General features: G+C 42.1%; 1 protein-coding gene across 1 annotated transcript; it reads left to right on the top strand.

The window, feature by feature from the left end:
• Nucleotides 1-375: 375 nt before the first annotated feature.
• LOC104154527 (putative RNA exonuclease NEF-sp) lies at nucleotides 376-11,222 on the top strand (the record flags this gene model as incomplete). The annotated part of the gene is made up of 15 exons (XM_009700588.1): nucleotides 376-525; nucleotides 673-761; nucleotides 1,603-1,718; nucleotides 2,548-2,686; nucleotides 3,261-3,355; nucleotides 4,173-4,275; nucleotides 4,883-5,019; nucleotides 5,340-5,448; nucleotides 5,794-5,904; nucleotides 6,030-6,167; nucleotides 6,676-6,768; nucleotides 7,280-7,499; nucleotides 8,039-8,232; nucleotides 8,912-9,015; nucleotides 11,153-11,222. Coding segments are annotated over 15 exons (1,868 nt in total), but the record flags the coding sequence as incomplete, so codon positions are not given.
• Between the last annotated feature and the right edge of the window lie 6,705 nt (nucleotides 11,223-17,927).

The raw sequence follows: 17,927 nt of genomic DNA, 5'->3' as shown, positions 1-17,927 counted from the left end.
TATATATATACACACATATATACACACATAGTATATACACACACAAGTATTATATATAGTATTGTGTGTATATAATTATGTATATATAATGTATAGTGTGTGTGTATATAGATACACACTCACACACTAAATGAGATATAAACTGGAGATGCATATATATAAAAACTGGAGAGAGAGAAAGAGAAAAAAACCTGGAGATAGATAGTCTGTCTCTCTCTCTGTCTCTCTCTCTCTCTCTCTCTCTCTCTCGTTTATTGTTCCGGGTAGTGTTTTCCTTTAAAATGCTGTAGCCTCTTAGTGTGCATACTAATGCAGAAAACTGACTGCAAGTAGGGAGTGCTATCTGAGCTTGACAGATGCTTCTGTGTTTTACAGGGTTGACTTCCACTAGCAGTGAATGTATTCCTAAAAGCTCAGACTTGCAGTGTGATCCCATCATTCGGAAATACGGAGGAAAAAAACAAGGCCTTACTAGCTATACTCTAACTTTAGAAGAGCAGAAAAAAAATGACTATCCCATAAAAGGTCAGTTTTTGAGGGCTTTTGTTTCGTTGTTTTGTTGTGTTTTTTCTTTATTTTGACCAAACATATCACTAACTGTCATATAAGATATATGATGAGTTTTAGAAGAGAGAGGTCCATTTCTTATTCATGCGTATCTTTTCATTCTAGGCTCCCCTGAATGTAAGGGCTATATATATACAGAGTGTGATCAGCAGAGGACGGACAGCAGCCCCCTCTTTGGTCTGGATTGTGAAATGGTAAAAATATATGTGTGTGGCCTTACAGAATATAGTCGAGCAACCAAACTCCTACTAGCTATTCCAAAGTGAGCCAAGCACCTCGTGTATTTCCTAAACCACTTGTGATATATTCATGTCTGCTGCCAGTCCTTTCATTGATGGTACCAGTGCCAGTGCAGCCATGGGAAGGACTCAGTAAGTGGTTCTGGTGATAAGAGAAATATTATCTTGAGCAGTGCAGTGGCGAGCTCAGTTCTGCATTGGCTGTCAGAGCAGCAGCTAGATCTGCCAGACCCATCAGCAATGCTGCAGTAACCCCCGAGACGGCTGTGGAATTCCTCCTGCCAGCCCTTCCCAAGGTTTGGGAAAGGAAGGATACTTCCCTGTCACACATCTTTCCTGTAGGCATTACAGTTCTTCTGGCAGCATGCTGGGGTGAAGATTCCTCCTTTATTGCAGTTTTGACCTTGCAGAAATGCCTGTTTGGCATCAGCATTGAGTAACTAACACTACAACCTGGGCTCTGCTTTTAAATTAAATTGTACGTCTTCTTTGGTGAAGATGCTCTCAGTGACAGCTCTGCAGTGCAGCGCGCAGACTGATTTTGTGAAATCAGCACTTCTTTATAATGGTTTTCTTTGTGGTGTTGTGCTTGCCTGTGTGTTTGCTGTGTTTATGGTGGACATTTAACAATTAAAATGAAGCATGCTACAGTATAGAACAACTAGCTCTGAGTGGTAGATCTCTTTAGTTGAGTAACTCCTTAGTGATGCTGGCTGCAGCCAAAGCAATGTTAGCTAAGGTTTTTGAGTGGCAGCATCCTGCTGATTGAACAACTGCCTCTGCTTCTTCCTGACAGTGCCTGACTGCAAAAGGGAGTGAAGTCACACGTGTCTCTTTGGTGGATGCACAGGGTCAATGCCTCTTGAATGAACTGGTCAAACCTGAAAGCACAGTAGTGAACTACCGCACCAGGTGACTAGCACATAAGTTTCTTATCTCTTCGTCTTTAAGAGCTGCAGCCCTTTCAAATTAAACCTGTTACACAGGACCTTTCAGAAGGCTTTGGTTTGCACAGATATCTACTGCATTTAACTCAGTGTTAAGAATACAGTTCTCGCTATGTGATTAGAGTAATCAACATCATGTATACACTCTCTGCTATGTAGTGCCCATGTGGCTAGGCAGAAGCATTATCATTCTGCAGTGTTTTAGGAAAAGTTCTGTTACAGATTAATGATACCCAGTACAAGTTACTCTTCACTACTGGCTGTAAAATAAGAAACAGGGTAAGAGTACAGGATTGCAGGCTGTGTCTCTCTGCCCCATAGCTAAGTTTGCTCATCTGTAAAAAATGAATAAAGCAGTTCATCAGCTTTCACACACCTCTAGGGCTGAGCTCAGGCTTGTAACAAAAGCAGGAAAAAATCAAGCCTTGTCTTCCCTAAAACTTTTCCTGGCCTTATCCAGGAGGTGACGTGCCAATCCCCACAGGTTACTTGGAAGCATCTCCTTCCACCATCAGTTGTGCAGTGTTTCCTTACCTGTGCTATCTGACGCTAAGAACTGCATCACTTAAGAATAAGTTATACTTGAGAGAGAGAAACTTCTGAAACAGCTGTGGTAGCACTTATAGCAGTTTAATATACCTGCAGTATATCCTCTTATGTTGGAACAGAAAGCAGTAAATAGCATTCTGTCATTAGTTACACTGTTCATATTTTACATGCCCTGTTTGTAATATTCTCCGGTAGTCGCTGTTGCTAATGTGTTGCTTTTACCTCATTCAACTTCTGTATTGAAGATTCTCAGGAATCACAAAGAAAATGCTGCTTCCAGTGAAAACAACACTGCCAGACATCCAAACCAGACTAAAAAAAATGCTTCCCCATGATGCAGTATTGGTCGGTCATTCTCTAAATGCTGATCTTCAGGCTTTAGAAGTGAGTATACCTTGAAGAGTATTTTTCGCAACCCTGTGGTACTTATTTCAGACCTGAAAACTCTAAACAATTCCTCTTTTTATTACTGAACACTTGTTAATTGCTTTTTATTATGAATAGCCTTGTATTTGTAAGGATTTAAAAGAGAAAGACTCTCCTTACATACATAAAACTTGCAAGGGGCTGTTCAGACCCAAAAGGAGGGAAGGAGTCTGTCCAGGCATAGATAAAGTTGCAACAGAAGCTTTACCTCTCTGCTTCAGCCAGGTGCTTTTGATAGCTCTGTCACGGGAAGAGCTTAAGTCCTTCCTATATTTAATTTAACCAATCTAAAATGCCTGAATCATAATTAATCATTCTAACCCAATCTAGATCTTTCCAATAGAGTGTTAGAAAGCAGAGTTGGACTTGTTTCATTATTCCCATCTGCTCTCTTCTTGTGGACCCGTTACTCATCAGTGAGAAACTGACAACTGAAATAAAAAAGCCGAGGCACAGATAACAATGGAGTTACTGCCCAATTCTAGATGACTGCTGTTCTTAAATTAAACTTGTGATATTTTGTCTCCTCCAGATGATCCACCCTAGTGTTATTGATACTTCACTGCTTTTTGCCAGAAATGAGGGTCGAAGATTTAAGCTAAAATTTCTAGCCAAAGCTGTTTTAGGGTAAGATTATTACTGTGTTGTCGGGGGGGGGGGTGTCATAGGGTCTTGCTCTTCCACTAGTAGCATCAGAATTCTTGTTTTTTTCACTAAAATTTAAAAGAAAGGAGCAGGCTGTACAAATAGACATGGTAAAGAAGAATTTACTACCTGTTTGAAGCATCAAGCAGCATAATAAATTGGCTTGTCTTTGAGCAGGTAGGGATGCTGTGACCCAACCAGATTTGAGTCCTAGCAAAACTAGCTTTTCTGCAGGTCTGTAGCAGTACCAGTGTATTGAACTGTACAGCAGCAAAGACACTCTGGCTCACACAAGTGAGATCTGTTGCAGGTTGCAAGAAAGAAAGGCTAATGTATGAAAGTATGATTTACTGACTTAAATCACGTTCCTCAGTGTACTAGCTACCACAGGATAGTATGTCATAGCAATAAAGTTCTCACCATTCACATAATGAATATTAATACTCTGCAGCTCCAAACTTCACTGAGTTGGTGGTTGCCTCGCTGTCTGTGTGCAAATTGTGAGTTGGGTCATTGGTCAAGGAAGAAGTAAAATTGAAAACAGTCATGGATCAGAGTACTAAGTACTAGCACTGCTTCTGTCAAACCTGGTGAACAGTGTTTTGCTCAACATTGCAAAAACATTTCTTGCAGTAAGTTTTGGGAATATTTCACAAGAATGCTGCTGCACAGAACTGAAATTGTTTTTGGTGAGGGGAAAGCTACTTTGCCCAAAAAGGACCCAGTTTACAAAAGACAGGATGTTGGTCAGTGTGGAAAAACAGATGCTCTGCCTGTACACCTAATTTTGATGCCCTAGGAAGGAGATTCAGTGTGAACAGAAGCTTGGGCATGATCCCACAGAAGATGCTAGAGCTGCATTGGAATTGGCTCAATTCTTTATTGAGCAAGGACCAGCAAAGGTAGCTATATCTAATTAAGATTTCTGTCCTTAATTGCAGAACGTACAAGTTGTTGTGCTTGTGAAGGAAAAAAAATTCCTGCCCATCCTCTTGTTGATTTAAAAGAGAAAATGGAGCTGTGATAGAGGCCTCAATTTTGACAGCTTGTTACTTTCAGCATATATCCAGGTATCTTAATAACCTGGAGCATTATCAGTGTTTCAGTAGTCAAACACTGACGTGAATCAGCGTTGCTGCTGATCTTGAAGAGGGGCATTGGGTAAAGAAGGATTCGGACACTTCCAGCCTACAGGACTGCCTGTCATTTTTTGAGATGAAAGAACTGAGAGACCTTGTATGTTGTGGCAGTGATTCAGCTGGTTTTGAGTCTCTTGCTTGTCTCATTGATTTCGCAGAGAACTTTTTTTGGAGATGATTGCTGGTTAATGCTGCGAGTGCTGCATGCTTGAAAATGACAACAGAAAATAATAAGGCAAGAAATTGATGCCTGTGTTTCTTCACTACTGTGGAGTATGCCTAGGTGACTCATAGAGAAAGCACATGTTTTTTTGGTTAGTTACAATTAGCTGAGATGAAAGCCAATTACTAATCTTCTTCCTTCCTCAAGGTAGCAGAACTAAACTTGGAGATGCTTCTGACAGCTGAAAAACTGGCTGAGGTCTCACAGAGCAAAGCTGCGTTACAGCCACAAGGATGTAGGGTCCAGAAGCAGTTGAATGAGCCTCCACATTTATCTAAACCATGGTAATAAGAATGTCAAATGTGCAGTTTTTTCCTTCAGTTGAAACCTCAGTAAAATCAAAGAAGTGCATTATGCTTTTCAGAAGCCACTAGGATCTTCAGAGAGACACAAATAATTGTAGCATACCAATGAAAAACTTCCAGAAGTTGCAGCTTAAATTTTACAAAGCATTTTCTAGGCTTCTTTCGATGTTGAGGACAGGAATATTCTTTCACGTTTCTTTAATGAACTGTGTAATTTTTCTCTGACAAGCACTTCTTAAAAGCTTTTAATTCACCTTATTGATAACTACTGTGATTCACAGCTTCCTTCTCTCTGCTAGTTTTTTAGACTACTTGCGGGTGACTGGCCAAAACCCCCTCCTTTTGGGCAGACAGGAACTAGACTCTTCTGGCCTGTGTCAGAGTAACCTGAGTGCTTCAAACAAACAGGTGAATGGACTTAGAGTGGGTAGGTCTAAGCAGGCATCAAAGTAGTTCAAAGTTCTTCTTGTTCTGGGGGTGGGCAGATCAGTCCTATTTTAAAAAGCTGACCAACAGTACTGTTAGCAATAGTGTTAATACCAGATTAGCTAAATCCATTTTAACTTTTTGGAAATAAGCTTTGATCCCCTCTACATCCTCTCATGACTCACTAAAGAAGTATTTCTGCCTGAGGGCTTCCTTGGACAATAATGAAAATTAAAGTTGGGAATTAAGTTCAACAGCTTTGTTTCTGATCCTTTGCAGTACAATTGTCTTGTACCTCTTTGAGCGTTTACACTCTTTTCACTCCAGATTCTTCAGAGAGCCTTAGAAGATGTTCCCCTGTCCACATTCAGTGTCATTCAGTTCAGTTTGGGTCCAGAGTACATTGCATCTCACCTTCTTGCTGGACTTTGTGAAAAGGTACTATTTTTTTTTGAGAATAGTTTTAATTGCTGAGCTTGGAAAGAGACGTTATTTGTCTGGAGGCACCAAGTAGTTAGTTCCTTTGCTTTGTGAAGTTCCTTCTCTAATCTGTGTTCCTACAGGTGAGAAGCAAGCTGACTGACATGCTGACAATTTACGCAGGTCCTTTTGAAGAAAGCTTTTGCCTGAAGTCTGTGAAAAAAGAATTTGGGAGGTGTGGACCAATCCGATCTCTTACAGTGGTAACTGAAACGTACCAGGTGAGGAGCACTCAAAGCATTAAGCTTGCTGACAGGCATGGAAGGCCTGAGTCACCTCTTGGAAAGATATGGATTAGAACTACTGCAGTACAAGTTATTCTGTTTGGGTTTTTTTTTTTTTCTGGTGGTTTAGTCATCAGCTACAGCAATTCAGGGTATCTAAAAGCTGTGCCACACAATGACAAGAAGAAACACAGCTCATGTGGCTTAACTGTGCTGTTCAAGCTAGAAGACTTTGAGCATTGGAGAAGCTGAGATGCTTTTTGAGAGAACTGATATGCTGAGGCATTTAATGGCCAAAAAAAAAAAAAGTTGTTATTAATTGATGAGCTAATTGAAGGTTGTTTTTAATAGCTATGGTATATGGACTGTTACAATACGTAACTCCCAAACGTTTTTCTATTCTGTTTCTAAAAGAAAACACAACTTGATTGAGACCTGGCTTTTAAAAAGGGAGGGCTAATATGTCTTATTGATAAGCCTGAATATCTTACTATTCTATTTCAAGCCCTATGTCTGTATCCAATATGAAGTGCTGGAAGCTGCCCAGCTTGCTGTGGAAAGCCTAAATGGAGCTGAGGTAGCAGGATGCCGCATTAAGGTAAACAATGCAAATGGCAAAAGCCGAAGTTATGTTGAGGACAGGAACAGCCTCCGATACATCTCTTTTAACATCTATTCCCAGCATAGCGTCTGGGCAAATGCTGGCTGGTTGTGCCATTACCATCTCTCTGTCCCTGGACAATTTAGGGCCACTGGTAGAAAGGAAATGGTTATAGCCCTGTTTTTTTCCTTTCTGCCTGTCGGCAGAAGGGGGTTAGAAAGCATTCTGACCTCCAGCTGCAGCTTTAAAAGGAAGAGCCAAGTAACAGGGTGTTAGAATGCCATATACAAAGTATGGGGTTCTTAATTTTACAGTGTTTCTGCACTACAAACATGATCTCTCGTCTTTTTTCATGACTAATTAAGTTGGCCTTCATATTACTCATATTTTTTTCAAGGGAGGGGAAAATAGCTTGTCAACTTTCAGTAATGGGAGAAAATAATTTAAAATAGAAGCTCAGAACACAGAGCTGCTTAGGCTGACATGCTGTGTTCTGAATCCACCCCAGGTTCAGAGACCTGTCACTGCAGCAATGTTGGACTGTGATGTTTTGATAAAGGAACTAGAACTGGATGTGGAAAATGAAGGTGTGATTTATGTGGCGGGTCTAAAGAAGTCAATAACAGAGTTGGACTTGCAAGAAGAATTCAGCCAGTTGAAAGACCTGGAAACACTGTTCCTGCCAAAGGATCTCCAGAGTGGAAGGCACAGGAACTGCTGTTTCCTCAGTAAGTAGCATCACATACGGCCTGCTTATTTCCTTCAAATAAGCTCATTCAGCAGCCCTTGGGACTTTGCACAGACATAGCAAGAGCTACTGAAACTCATGTATGCTCAAAGTGATGGTATTTAAAATACTCCAGTGAAAGCATGTATTGTTTGGAGGAGCAGTTTACAGCTAAATATTTAAAAGGGAAAAAAAACCAAAACCAAATTGCTTAAAAAAAAAAAAAATTATCTTTACTTAGAAAAGTTTCAGGATAATTCATTGGCTCCAGTACCTCAACATAAGGGCTGGCTACTGTGAAGCTTCACAGACAAGTAATCACCTCTAAAAAAGGAGAACAACTGGATGAGTGCTGTTGCAGCTAACTGGCCGTTCTGTAGTCTGATGTTTACCTCTAGCAAGATGAGAATCTGCTTGCTGCAGGGATTTCAGTTTCTCATCTCATTACTGCTCAACACCTTTAGCCCTGCCCTACAGGTGCCAAGGAAAAGGGCAGCCACATCACTGCCAAAGCATGTTCCCCTTCTCTTTGTGTTTCAGAATTCCAGAAATCACAAAGTGCTGTGGATGCCCTTGAAGTTATAAATGGATGGACCATGAAGGGTGGCAAACTAAGAAGTAGGAACGCTCTTGCTTCAGGTCACCTCTGGCGATGGATTTGGCAAATGAATCACAGCAATGGGAAGCAAGGAGGAAACATCTTGTATGAGAAAATGGAGCAATTATCTGACTCTGTGAGTTTAAGGCTGTGCTGATGTTTGTTGCTGTTAGTGAGGAGGTACTGCTCTGGGAACCAGGAGTGATAACTTTGAGCAGACTTAGGTGCAGAGCTGCATGTAACAGAAGGATTTCCTTGTGCTGGAGCAGAGAGGCTGCCAAGGATCAGTTCCTACAAGGCAGGTTGGAGAAGTAATATTATGTGAGATCATGTAATGTTTGCAGGATACTCTGTAACCTTAAAAAAAAAAAAAAACAAAAAACCACCAGAAGAACAAACAAACCCAAAACCCCACACCAACAAAAAAAACCCCACCAGCATAGCTGATCAGGGCAGTGAGTGATGCTACACAGGAACTGAAGCCTGCCACTTGAGAGCAGATGGAGCACTGTACAGGTGTAGCAAATGTTATGGGAGTCAGAAGAAGTGACTAGTTGTATAGCCCTACAGGAACGAACAGCTGTCGTTGCAGCTCTCAGTTTTACTGGAGGAAGCTGCAGTGCCATCTGAGTAGGGCAGGTGGTTCTCTCTGCCGCTGAGCCGCTGCGCTGCCAAATGCCAGCCAGTTACAGAATCACTGCTGTCCTCACTCTCACACTGCCCGAGGGTCAGTCTTGCCACACGCGCTTTTAAGTGTGATTGTTACAGATCTGCAGATGAAATGTGGATTTTAATACTTATATTCTGTTATGCAGGAGCTAAAGAAAAAGGTGAAGAAGTTAGACCATCATATCAAAAAGCTTTATAGAAGTCTGCAGAATAACACCCTGTGCATTGTTCTCTTTCCTGGAGTGAACAGGTAAGTTGCTACCTATTTTGCAAAGAGCCAAGGAAAATACATAGCCAAATGTTTTTATCTTAATGTATTAAAAATTAAAACCCTGCACAAGGAAGTTAAAGCCTGAGAGAAGGCATGAAGCTGTTGTACTTAATTCAGTCTGACTTTCCTATTAAGCCAATAAAACCTGAACAGTAAGTTCTGCCCATAAGCCATGTCTCATCCAGATCAAAACACAAAGTGCTGAAACCACTTATGTAGCTGATGGTCCAGATTAGCAAGGCTGAAGTATTAAATTAATTATACAGGTCTTCTCAGTCCAACTACCTTCCCCTGTTGGATGTTTCATTCCTATTGATGGCAAAGTAAGTTTTAGGTGCTCATGAGAGAATTCAGCAGAGTTTCCACAGCAGCCATATTTTCTGGGTGGTTTTGATGGGGTGTGTGTTTGTTTTTTTAAAACCATCTAACTGCTGCAGCCAAGGCACCATCTACCAGTTGTCTTGTGGCACCCTGATGTACGTGCTTTAGCCATAGCTGATCAAGGAGGTGGTTCATCATACCCTCATTCTTATGCGAGACACAACTGGAAAAAAAAAGAACACTTTCACTGAGTCCTTTAAGGAAAGGGCAAGTCCTAGAGCTGAGTTGGGCTTCAGCATTAATACCAGGGATGCTTCCAGATGGGGTGGGCTTCCTGCATTTCAGAACCTGGGGCCTCAACTGCCACAGTCATTCACTGCTTAGTTATTAACCAGAAAGGTTACATGTTTCCCAGACAAGGCCCTAGTTACCGAGTACCTACTTATTTCAGCAGTCATCTTTCTGTTCTCTCACTGTGTCACTGTTCAGACAGTCAAATAAAGGTCACATCTACCCTTGCTTTTCTTCAGTTTCCCTTTAACTGAAGGGGTGCCATTCCTTGTGGTGACAGAAGACATGCCCTGAAATAGAAGCAGGGAGACCAAGCTGCTCTGCAGCATCTCTTCTGCCTGGCTAGGCAGCCAGGCCAGGTTCCCCTCTCTTAATTGCAAAGCTTCCTGAGAAGAATCATGATGGCATATGAACCTCTGCACCAAACAGTGCCCCTGGAAGGGACATGCATCCCAAGCCAACAGTATATTTAGGCTTAATGCCAGTGACAAACCATTTCAGTAAGGTTGCATGCCAAGAGCACCTCTTGGCATGATCTGCTTTAATTGTTCAGTTTCTAGTAACCTGAAAAAAAATTTCAGGTTGTGTTTTGGGTTTTTTTTTGTGTTGGTTTTTTTTTAAAATAATTTGTCTTAAGTAAAGATCATTAAGCTGTTTCACCCCAACCCCCCCACCCCCAAGAATAATAGCACACAAAATGAGACAGCAGCAATTCCTACCTTACTAGAGAAGAGCCATGTGTAAATGGTTTCTTGCACAAGCTCGGTATGAAATATTGCCTCAGTTTAAATCAGTCACAAGGCACCCTGAACCCAGGGCTAACCACTGCAGGCAGTTTAGTAGTGCAGGAGGTCCTTTGATCATTTGTTGCTGCCTTCTGGGCTATAACTGAGTGAGTGAGTTTTTACATTTCTGAGCAATCTTTTGCCTCTTCTCTACACCACTGTGTCACCTCGGTTACTTTGCGTACTAACCTGTCAGCCCTGTTGGAAAGGTTTGATGGCTGTGGCGTTACAGTCCATACCGTGTAGCTTCTGCAGCAGATTGACTGGCCTCAGCGGGTCCAAATTTACTTTTCAAGGCCCATCTCAAACTAGCCTTACTCGGCACGAGCTTGCCTGTTGGCTCACATCACCGAGGGGGATGAATCCCACTACCAGAACAGGTGGATTCAGGAGTTTGCATCCACAAGGAGCCCACAGAGCCTGGGCTCACATCTCAGGCCGCTGAGTGGGTTGGAAGGGAGCTCCATCCCAGGCTTGGAGAGGTTTCTTGCCAAGTGAGGTTCCTGTATTTCTGTTTCCCAGAGGACTGACAGTCCAGAGGAGGCTTCTTGATTAAAAAGAATGCCAAATTATTGTTGGGTGGGGGGAAGAAAAAACAACCAACAGTTCTTCTGTCTGCTGACCCTGGCCGTTGCAGGCTTCTCCCCACTAGACCAGCAGGCTTATGCGCATCAAGGCTAGCCTGAACAGAAGTAACCCACCTATTGTTTATGTTGCAGCACGCATGGATCACAATCTGGCCTTGGTCTGATGGAAATAAAAGATGACGGAGGGAGGAGTGCTTGTTAACCTGCCAAGTTTTTTAAGCAAAGTCTTTTGTTACAATATTTTTAATTACTTTAAATATTGATGTCTTTGTAAAGATCTCTCACCATAAGAACAATAGGCTTTCATGCTGTATCTTTTACAAAGTCTAAAAATAAAAGCTATTCAAAACATCTTAAAGCACAAAACCTTTTCCATTAACCCTTCTTGCTGTGGCAGTTTTCCTTGGCAGTGGGAGAGCTAGGCAAGCGCTTCGGACGAGCTGGGGGAGGGGGGCAAACTCGGGGGGATGTGGCAGAAAAGCCGATCAGCCTTGGCCTGCAAGCTGTACCTCAGCAAGTCCTTCATTGCCAGAGACTGATGTAACGGCTGGGTTGTCTTCAGTGAAACATTGCAGGCTGTAAGCCAGGAGGCCAAGTTAATGTAGTACCTGCAGCAGCTGCTCAGCAGTTAACAGCTATTCTCAGGAATTGTGTGGATTTCTGGAAATGTGCTGTGCCAGCTCCTGAAGCAGAGTCGCTGCCTCCTTTCCGGTAAAGCACTGTACTTCGTGAGTCATACTTCTTGGACGCTCTCCACTTTCTCCTCCTTCCCTGACCACCCCTCCACACCCCTGGCACACAAAAAAGAAGAAATAAAGAGAAGTTACAGGGTGGCTGTGGGAGGGGCAAGGGCCATTTTAAGGAAAGCACATGTCTGTGCGAATTTCACACATCATCGCTTTCAGCAGGGAGCTGGAAGCCCAGAGTTGCGGTAACACTTGGTGCACTACCAGCAGGAGGATGAGGTGATTTGCAACCTGACAGCTTCAGACCTGTGCTTTGCCGCCACTGCCACCTAAAATCAAGGCTGCTTGACCATCTCCTGTTAACTTCTTGAATTTCCAAGCACACGGGTGCCTAGGGGAGCTTTTGGCATTCAGAAAAAAAGAAAAATTAAAAGGAAATGTTTGTTACAAGGTTTGAATGCGAGACAGAGGATTTCTTGATATGAGTTAGACTAGGCTGAGATAAAGTTGAAATAGTTATTATTCCAGAAATTATTAAATACAGCTTGTAGAATATTTACACCTTCCTACTTTCCAACCTCAAGTTCAATGTGCTGGGCTCTTGAGCAAAGAGCACCTTATGGAGAAGAAGCTGGGAGCTGCTGCGTGGAGGAGCAGGCAAAAATAAAGGCAAGGGAGAGAAAGGCAAAGGCAGCACAAGCCCAGCGGCAGCACTAGGGAGCGGGTAGTAGATGCTCACATCGGTGTCTTCCATACCTAAATTTAAAGCCTTCGTAACTCCTGAAATGAAATCTCTTATTAAGGAAGATGAATGCAGCCAATTTTTTTTTTTTTAAAAGGTACTTTATCCACTCCAAGTGGGCCTGACCATCCTTTGGCCGTAGCTATTGCAAACTGGGATAAGCATCAATGTCAGTGCCACTACAAAATGTGAAAGGGAGTCAGTCCCCCAGCCCAACACTGCCCATCCCCTCTGCTGACCCCAGCCCAGCAGCGACCACGGGGTCAGGCAGCTCCGTGGAAGGGGGTGAACGGCAGACTGACCTCAGCACTCATCCCGCTGTAAGAATACGCGCCTGGTAAGACTGTCCACATCTCCTTGTAGACACTTGCACTGCAAAGTTGAAAAAATCCCAGCTAGTTTTCATTCCATGCACTTAAAAATGATGTGGTCACCTCCCTGCAAGGACTAGGCAGGATTTAGTAAGCATCCAGGATTCCTACCTGAGAAACTCTGGAGATGAAAAATAAAACTAGCAAAAGCCCTATTTATAGGCATGAAAAAATAATTAATTCATCCCCTTTTAATTGAAAATGTAAAAAAGGACTTCAGCTTTAAATAAGACATTTTGTACAAAGGTTGAGCACAAAAAAGTGAACAACGACGTGTCATTATGTAAACACCACAAATGTTACTCATTTGTTCAGTAATGCACAGAACAGCGTGCAAGTTCCCTTTCCAGTGGATTAGATTTCTGTAGCTGTTCCCTTCCCTCCCCTCAGACCTTACTGGAACACAGGAAACCCAGCAGCTTTGGAACCTTTACAAAGCTACAGTAGTCAGGATACATTGTGACTAAAGGATTTTTTTTTTTTTCTTTTTCTTTAAGGGATTGGTCATTTAAATATACAGAAGTACAATAATCTCACAGGTAAATGAATGGCAGCTTGGATTAGAAAAAGCACCAAAATATTTAATATACATCTGGCACAAATTCCACAAGAAGTCAGTAATGGACAAACCAATGCTTTGCTTATAAGAAAAGAAAAATCTCAGACTGCACTTAATGCTCTTCTTCCAAAAGGGACACGACAAAAACATTGCACTCAGGATTGCTATCAAGTAAAGACAACCTTCTTATTACAACCTATTTGCATTGTGCCTTAGATTGCACATTCTGTAAGATGCCGTTTCCATTCTGTTCCAGACGACAACGGTGAGCAAAATTTGATATAAGAAAAGTAACTGTAAAACTACAAACCAAATGGGACTCAGTAGATGCATCATCTTGAACTTCTCCCACTTTTCCTCTAGATCATGGTTTCAAATTTGGCCACATCCCTTTAAAAAAAGATCCTACAAGAAACAGAATTTACTCCAGCCATTTTCAAGCATTACATTTACACAGCACTTCTGATACTGCTGTCTGAAAGAGGAAGCACACGTCTGCTCCATGACAAGCAATACATTCATCATTTCCCAGAGCGAGAAAATGGGATCATACACGGATATCTCTTGGGTAAGTCCGAAAAGGCAAAAACCACTCCCGACATGAAGACCGGCAGATTTAATCCTGTCCACCCTTGCTGGTTTACTCAGGAATTGAGTTTGATCAGCTAGTTGTATTCACATGTGATTCAATGAAAGCCGCAGGAAGGTGTGCTCTCATTATTTCCTTAGTTAGAATTAGTTACTTCTCTGGGAGCAGGCACTATCAAAATGCATTCCTTCCATAAAGGGGGACTTGAGCCGAAATTGGGGCCTCAAGATCCACAGGCAAGTACTCTAAGAAATCCAGCTATGTCAACTAGCTCTCCCAGGCTGACCCTTCTCCTCCTGTCAAGGACTTGCGGTTGCTTCATGCCCTCAAGCCCAGACGGTACAAACCCCAATAGCGTTGGGTCAGGACCTAATCCTGCCAGTTGTATCCATGGCTCTTGGAACTCGAGTTACACAACAACTAACAGCACAAGGCCCTCCAACCACTCCTGCCAGCCCATCTCCTTTTCTTAAACACTATTTAAACATATATAAGAAAGCAAGCATATTTTTAAGATAATTATGTTTAGCGTGACTTTAAAAGTCACAACTTCAGAATATTAAGCACTATTCTGTGAAGTCCTCTAACGTATAATACATATGGGAGAATAAAAACAGCAGCCAGCCTTCGGCTCCACTGATTCTCTGTGCGGGTTTGCCACCTCTGGTCACACGATCTCCCCTCTCATGGGCCCAGAGGAGAGCAAGAGTCAGCAGTTGTAACTGCATAAAATGGCAACATTCAAGTAAACACACTGGTTCAACAATAGGCAACCTTTAGTCCAAATATAATTTACCGGGAGGAAAAAAAAAACCAAAACAAACCAAAAACACTTTACAGCAAGAACATTGGAGATGGGTGTTTGTTTCTGTCTGTGTGTGAAATGGCATGTTATCCAGAAAGGGCTTATCTGAAGAGTGCAATTACACAAAGATAGAAGCTCTTTAAAAATAAAATTTAAAAAATTGTATAACCTCCAGAACCTGTTGGATTTTAAAACCTAACTACAGAAAGACTGAGGATTGCAATAGTCGTGAGGAACCACTGTAATGTCAGGGACTTAAGGCAAGCTGTTAGCAGGACTAGTACGTTCATGCTCCCCTTGCCTATGGTCTCACACATCCCCTCCGTTCTCTTGAAATATGTGCCTGTACAGATAGTGCAAGAGGTCACACCCCAAAAGCAGCCCTCAAACTGGAAGAAGAAACTTGTAGCAACAGTTGCTACAGCATAGCCTCTATTTGGTATTTGCAATGACAGTAATTGTGTTGTAGTTTTCTTTGGGGGAAGGAAAGCAAGGGACAGACGTGATGCATGAAAAAGAGGCACCACCTAAATGCAGTAATGAATACAACTGAGCACTGAAGCCGCTCTGGCATCTCCACTACACTTGAGAACGCTCCAGCTTTGCTCAAGCATAAGGGTTTTATCCCGAGCAAGATTCTCACCTCAGGCAGGAAAAGGATGTGTGTAGCCTTTACACTTCTGCAGCTCCCATCTTTACTGGCTGTTACAGGTCCAGTCCAACATGGAACAAAATTTTTAATCACAAGAAAAATACACTCATGGCACTGCATCAGGTGGGTTCCTAAAGTTTTTCAAGGGCAAAAATGAAAACACTGATGGCTCCCTCTTGGGGAGCAGCTGCTCCATCTTCAATTTATTGTCAGTACTTGTAGCCCGATCAGGGAAAAGGACGCGTGATGCTAACAGCCCCTGGGCCACACGCAATGTAGCTCCAGTCAGTCACTCTACTGCACTTCAAAACTAGCACCCGGCAGGACCGACACTTCTGTCTGCAGCTTGGCTTGGCTCCCTTTCAAAGAGTCAATTGCATGCAGATTAAAAGTAGTATACCAACAAGTACAGCAAATAGATAATACTTAACTTGGGTCAATTAAAAAAAAAAATAGATTACTCATCCAGGCATAAAATCCTGGTAGAAAAGGATGGTAACCTTAAACTATTCAAGTCTGAGAACAAGAGGTAGAGATACCTATGTACTTCATGGTGAAAGAGTTACAGCCTTCTGTCTTACAATCTCACGTATTTCACTTCAGTTGACAATATAAAAGCAAAGATTCAATCTTCAATAGTCCAGAGAGAAAATGTTAACACTGGTGGTTTTGTTTGCACACAAAATTTAAGCAGACACTTAGCTTTCAATACTTACTTGAAAAAATATTTATGTTTTGCTGTATATTGAAACACTACCCTGAAGAATTTTGACTTTCAGGTTAAGCATCTTCCTCTTTAATACAAAAGGCTAAATTCACATGCACACATTTTGAGCAGAGCGAGCTCAAGGGAAGAACTACATGCCCAATTTACTGAGGATCTTCCAAAAAAGGATCACACTGCAGAACAGAAGGCTGCAAGATCCAGAAACTCACAATGACTATTATTTTCCGATGAATGGGAATGATGTAACCTCAGCCAACAAATTAAATCATGACTGAGGTGGCTATTAACTATGTGGTGTTTCTTCAACTTTGCTGGGCTTTTTTTGGAAACAAGGCTTAGAACTGTAAGGAAGATACTTATGTTGACAGTGTCATGAAAATATTAAGGTCACTAGTCAGTGCATAGCCATGTCTGGGAACCACGGGCCACAGGCTAGTCCTGGGATCCACGGGTTCTTCAGGCTCTGATGGACATGCAAGGAATGAAACAAAAGTCACACAGACAAAGCTGCTCCTGCCCCCAGCACTCCGAACCCCACACCTGACAGCCACCCTGCCCTCAGGAAGAGGGGCTGCATCTATTTGCAACCAACCCCGACTCAGTCACTCGTCAGCAGAGCAGGGTGCTCTTAAATGCTCTTTCATGCTCTTAAATGTGCTTGGCTGAAAAGCTGCGGTGGTTCAGGGCCTGGTTCATGAGCAGATCTGCCATGCCAGCCTGGGGAAGCCAGCGCTCGGTGGACCGAACTGCCACGGGCTTCAGCTGTCTGATTTTATGCCACCTGCCACACCTTCATTTATTTTTTCCTATGGTTCTTTCATTACAATTGCACAGTATTAAAACGCTAAAATTCTCCACACAGAATAGCATCAGCAGCAAGTAAACTCACAATTAAGTGTTCAATTACAATTAATTTCCTCGGTCATGTTTTATGGCCAGCTATGGGCAGAATCTTTCAAATCCTTACTTGAATCAATAAGTAGTCTTTGACCTCAGAAACACACCTACACAAGGAAAAATTAGCACAACTGAGCCTCCAGTTGATCTGGCAGCCAAATTTTAAAGGTGTTGCAAATTATACTATGGTACAGGTGGTCACTGTTTTATTACTCAGGAGTAAAGTTTACAGTTGTTATTCCTTTGTGTATAAGGGAAGGCAATAAAATGCCACAGTGTGGATGTCAGACCAGTTTTCCAGTATATTACTAAAAACTATCTATATAGTTATCTATAGTTATTTATCCCAAGTTGCAGCAGATTCACTACATGCATAAAGTTTCCTAATGCATACTCTAATTAAAGAAAAAAAATTAAATAGTTGCAATGGTTTCAAGGACTCCATCAGCATCACTGCTCACCACAGTCCTGTGTCACGACAAAGGTTTAAATTATATAAAAGGAAGAGTGAATGTATTTGGCCTGTTCCACAGATATTCACAGTTTAACCATTAAACAAGCATATTTTCAGAGGCTCCAATATTGTTAAAGACTTCTCAGAAACATGTACAAAACCCCACTCCCACACAGGTACGCCAGCATTACAAACTATGGTCTATTCTTATTTAGGATCATAAAAATCACCAGGCAATCCAAGGGAAGGTCTGACACTCTCACTTTCAGCAAAGAGTTGCACCTTCAGCTCCTGGTTCGGGAGTTTAAAACCGATACAGGCCTGGCTTGCGTTCTGTAAATGGTAATTAAAAAATTGAGGTTAGGCTAAAAATAAATGGTACTTTGCTAGACAGATCATTTGGCTATTTTTGCAAGCATTCTACT

This window comes from Cariama cristata, unplaced genomic scaffold, assembly GCF_000690535.1.
Source record: "Cariama cristata isolate BGI_N322 unplaced genomic scaffold, ASM69053v1 scaffold37425, whole genome shotgun sequence".
Classification (NCBI taxonomy): Eukaryota; Metazoa; Chordata; class Aves; order Cariamiformes; family Cariamidae; genus Cariama; species Cariama cristata.
Note: the sequence above shows the minus strand (reverse complement) of the source record. Positions and strands in the feature narration are given on the sequence as shown.